At 48.4% G+C, this 4,093-nt stretch overlaps 1 protein-coding gene across 1 annotated transcript; it reads right to left on the minus strand.

Moving 5' to 3' along the window:
• Positions 1 to 1,381: 1,381 nt before the first annotated feature.
• RPP25L (ribonuclease P/MRP subunit p25 like) lies at positions 1,382 to 3,725 on the minus strand. Its single transcript, XM_063295901.1, has 2 exons — positions 3,673 to 3,725; positions 1,382 to 2,917 (listed from the first exon to the last, which is right to left on the minus strand). The coding sequence occupies exon 2, from the start codon at positions 2,894 to 2,896 to the stop codon at positions 2,333 to 2,335; it is 564 nt and encodes a 187-aa protein (XP_063151971.1). The 5' UTR covers positions 2,897 to 2,917; positions 3,673 to 3,725; the 3' UTR covers positions 1,382 to 2,332.
• Between the last annotated feature and the right edge of the window lie 368 nt (positions 3,726 to 4,093).

Here is a 4,093-nt window from a genome sequence, read left to right on the forward strand (position 1 = left end):
CTACAGCCAAGCCTTTGGAGGTCTCATACTGCTGGCATGGCTGCTTCAGAAGATGCAGTTTGCCAAGCAGGGAGGATGCACGTGGCCCAAGCCCATTTAAGAGTAACGTCAGCAAGGTTTCAGTTTTTCTTCAGAAAAGGGTGTTCTTCCCCCACCAGGACAGGGAGGAGGAAGGCGGGTATAAAGCTTATGCCTATTAATAAAATCTGTTGGTCAGAAAATGTGCTACCAGAACCCTTCTGGTTTTATGCCATTGCACACCAACAAGGCTCTCCTCTCACAAAAACGAGTCACCGAAGAAAGGCAGTTAAAACCCTTCAGATGAGTTGGACTTCTGCTTCCAAAATCCTTAGCCAGCACAGCTCATAATTCTGAGAGCTGACATCTGATTTATCTAAAAGGCTGCAGGTTGAAGCAGAGCCATGAAGGACTAAGAGGAGGCTTTCTAGGAGAGACCGAAGGCCCACCGGGACCCGCCTCCTGGCTCCACAGTGACTAAGCAGAAGCCTGTAGACGACCACAGGTGGGGAATGGAAAGCCTTGTGCTCTGCTTTGGCTCCCTGGGCTTCTGCAAACCCTAAGAATGCAGTCCCTGTTTCTCAACTCCCTTCCTGTTCCCTCAGTAGCTTCCAGCTGCACATCTTTCCATCCTGTGACTGATCAATCTTTGGTAAAAGTTTGTTGAAAATGCAGTGTAACAAGTTACTGAACATTATTAAGGAAATCTAAGAAAAGAATAGCAAGACTGTTTTTTTTTTTTGCAGAGATTACCTATATGCTGGATCCCAGTAACTGAAGTACTTACTGTTTATGCAGGACCCTAAAAGAGCATTCAAGGCTCTTCACTCATTGGCAGAATTTGTACAACATGCTTAACCAGGTCAGTTCTGCATTTCTGCCCCCCCCACAAGCTTGCTTGGTGGTTTTATTATTGTTTTGTGGCCCTTGTAATGCCTTGGAAACAGACAAACTGCGCACTCTCTCTCAGCACCAACTCCCCATCTTTTAACTGGAATTTGGGGACAACTGCGAAGTAAAGCCACTTAATAGCAGACATGACATTCCAACCTGAGCTTTCTTGATTAATGGCACAACCTGTTAGCGATCTTGACTGATCTTGAAAAAGTTAAGCAGCAAACTGTTTGGTATTTGAATGGAAGACCACCAGAATATTCCAGGACTGTAGGCTAAACTGGAAAATTAGAACACACATCCAGCAAATTATTTTTGAATGGTTGCCAAGAAAACCAGACCAAACCTCCTGCTTGTTTCTACTCAGAAACTTGTGCCTGGGCACTGAGAACAGAATGCTGGACAGCGAAGGCTTCAGGCTCATACAGGTTGTTATGTAGTTAATGAGGAGATGTGAGCCCTGAAAGTACTAAGAATGTGGTTTTTTTAATGGTTTGATTGAAAGCAGTAATAATCAGTACTGTCAACAAACAGCTGAAATTCTTGCCCCACACAGGATCTCTGGAGCATCGATGCTTTCAGAGGTACATGAAGAGCCATGGCTACATCAGCTAAAGAGGGTGAATGCTCTTGGTACCCTCTTTCACTTCCTCAAGCACCACTTATGGAGGGAGACAGAATTATTGGAGACAAGCATCAAGAGTCTAGGCTAGCAACAACGCTTTCATAGACCAAACAGCCTTTTCAAATACTGAAAAATAAATACAGCCCTCTTGTTATTAAAAATATAGAACAGGACTTTAATTAACAAGCAACCCCGGCATTTCCCCCATCATCTCTAGACATATTCAGCTGCACCTCTGCATGTTGGACAATCAAGATGAGACCGTCTCATCTTTATGCTGAATCAAGTAAGATAACCTCTTGGCTACACAGGAGGGCAGATGCTTCTTATGTTTAAGCAAAAGAATACCATAAAAAACAGGGAGCCCTTCTCCTATCACAATGAAATTTCAGAAGCAGCAGGCACCCGCCTTTTCACAGAAGTAGATCATAAGATTCTTGTAACATCAAAGGAAGAGCCATCCACTGAAGGAAGCAGGTAAACATCACAGCTACCCACGTACCAAAGAGGTAAACAGGCACAGATTCTCCACATCCCCCCCCAGCCAGAAGGCTCTGCTTTTTTTTTAAATCATTATTGTTTCAAGTATCTGAACAATCCACCAGAACATTTTTTGTTTCCTTCGTAAAGGAAGAAAAGAGCCACCTTGCCAGATGCCGATGATCAGCCTGACCAAGACTGTTCTGCAGCCACAGCCTCTCTTCTTCCATTTCCTTTAAATTAACCTCTTTCTGATTTTCCTCTCTCAAGATGTAAACTGTCTGGCTTTCTTTGGCTCTGCAGATAAATATTCAGTCAGCTTGACTGAGGCTTATTTTTGGATTCTTCCCGAAAGACAGAGCGAGGGTGCTTTCCTGCATGGCCTGCCCCTCTCCCTCCACCCTTCTTCCTTTTCGTTTGGCTTTGGGACTCCAAATCCAGTGTTTCTAACCAGAAGGCATCAAAAGATCCAGGAGCCTGATAACCTGGCTCCTGAACATCCAGTGGATCTTTGCTCAGCAAAACACAAATGGCAGGGATATTTCGCTTTACAGTCAAAGGATCAAGGCCAGCCTCTGGCACGATAGGTTCCCAGATCTCCTCTATTTGCTGGAAGAACACTTTTGTGATCTGATGAAGGTCCTTGAGCCTCCGCTTCATGATCTCCACGCATGTGATAGTCTTGTTGATTGCTTTGCCAGCCCCGCTGAAGAGCATCTGCCTCATGGTCTCCTGCTCCATCTTGCCAATGGCATAGCCCATTAGATTCCGGATTTTGCTTCCATCCTTCACTTTCATTTCAATGATATCTGACGGCAAGTTGGTAAAGGGAAGAGGAGAAGGCTTCTCCACCGTCTTGGACTTCTGATAATTCTCCATGGTTTGCAATGCTGTAAGGAACTAGGAGAGAAACAACACTTCATCCACAGGATCAGCATCAATATGCTATGATTACAGATGCAAATTCCCACAAAGGTGGCAACTGACCCCGCTGAACAGACCAAGGTTTATCTGTTCCGTCTTCAACGGTAATAAAAGGAAAAAAGGAAAGAGATAACCGTTCAATGAAGCAACCGCTACTGAAAACACAGTTTACCGATGTCAAGCCAGACCAACGTCTTGACTCAATATGAGGTGCCTTCATCATATTAAAGCATCCTTAGCCCCTCTCTCTCAGCCCAGCCCACCTCACAGGGTTGCTGTTGTGGGGAGAACAGGCGATAGGAGTACAGTAGTTGGTATGTTTGCTCCCTTGGGTGAGCCAGAATATATAAAAGGCGGGATAAAAATCTAATAATAACTTGTTGAGTTGGGCGGCTATAGAAAATAAGTAAGTAAATGAACGAATGGAAGGAAGGACGGACGGAGGGAGGAAGCAGAGGAGGGAATCCGGCCTGAGAGGCCCGGGAATGGGCATGCCCGCCTCCCCGCCTCGCCCTCTTCCCCGAGCGAGCGAGCGAGCGGGCGAGCCGGGCCGCCCTCGCGCGCTGCGCTCCCTGCACCGGCCGGGCCGCGGACTCCTCTCCCGGCTGCCGAGGGCCCAACCCAGCCTGACCCGGAAACGTGTGAACGCGGCCCCGGCCCCGGCTCGCCACTGGCCTGCTGGGCGGACCGCCAGGCCTTGGACACCGACCCCCATCATCCCCAGCACGCACCTTCCCCGCACACCGACCGCCGCCGCGCGGCAACCAAGACGGCGCCACTCCCAGCCTCCTCAGCGCGAAGGGCGGCCCGCGCACGCGCAACGCAGAGGGAGGGACAGGCGGGCGCTTGCGCAGAGAGGGAGGGCCGCCCCTCTTTTCCTATTGGCCAGAGCTGCGGGGGGCGGGCCTCCCTCCCCCAGACCGCGTCCGTCACGTGGCCTCAGAAGACCTGCTGAGACCGACTGGGGTTACCTTTAGAAACTGAGGTTGCGAACTAAGGTTACAAAGAAACGTGGCTTAGCGTGACTCAAGCATTTCCCAGGGATCAGCCTGATTTAAAGCTTTTCTGTAAACCGCTCGGCGGTTGCTTATGGCGCGGTGGTACCGTTCACCAATATTTTGATTTTTTATATAGTCTAAGGCTGTTGCAACT

This window comes from Candoia aspera, chromosome 2, assembly GCF_035149785.1.
Source record: "Candoia aspera isolate rCanAsp1 chromosome 2, rCanAsp1.hap2, whole genome shotgun sequence".
Taxonomy (NCBI): Eukaryota; Metazoa; Chordata; class Lepidosauria; order Squamata; family Boidae; genus Candoia; species Candoia aspera.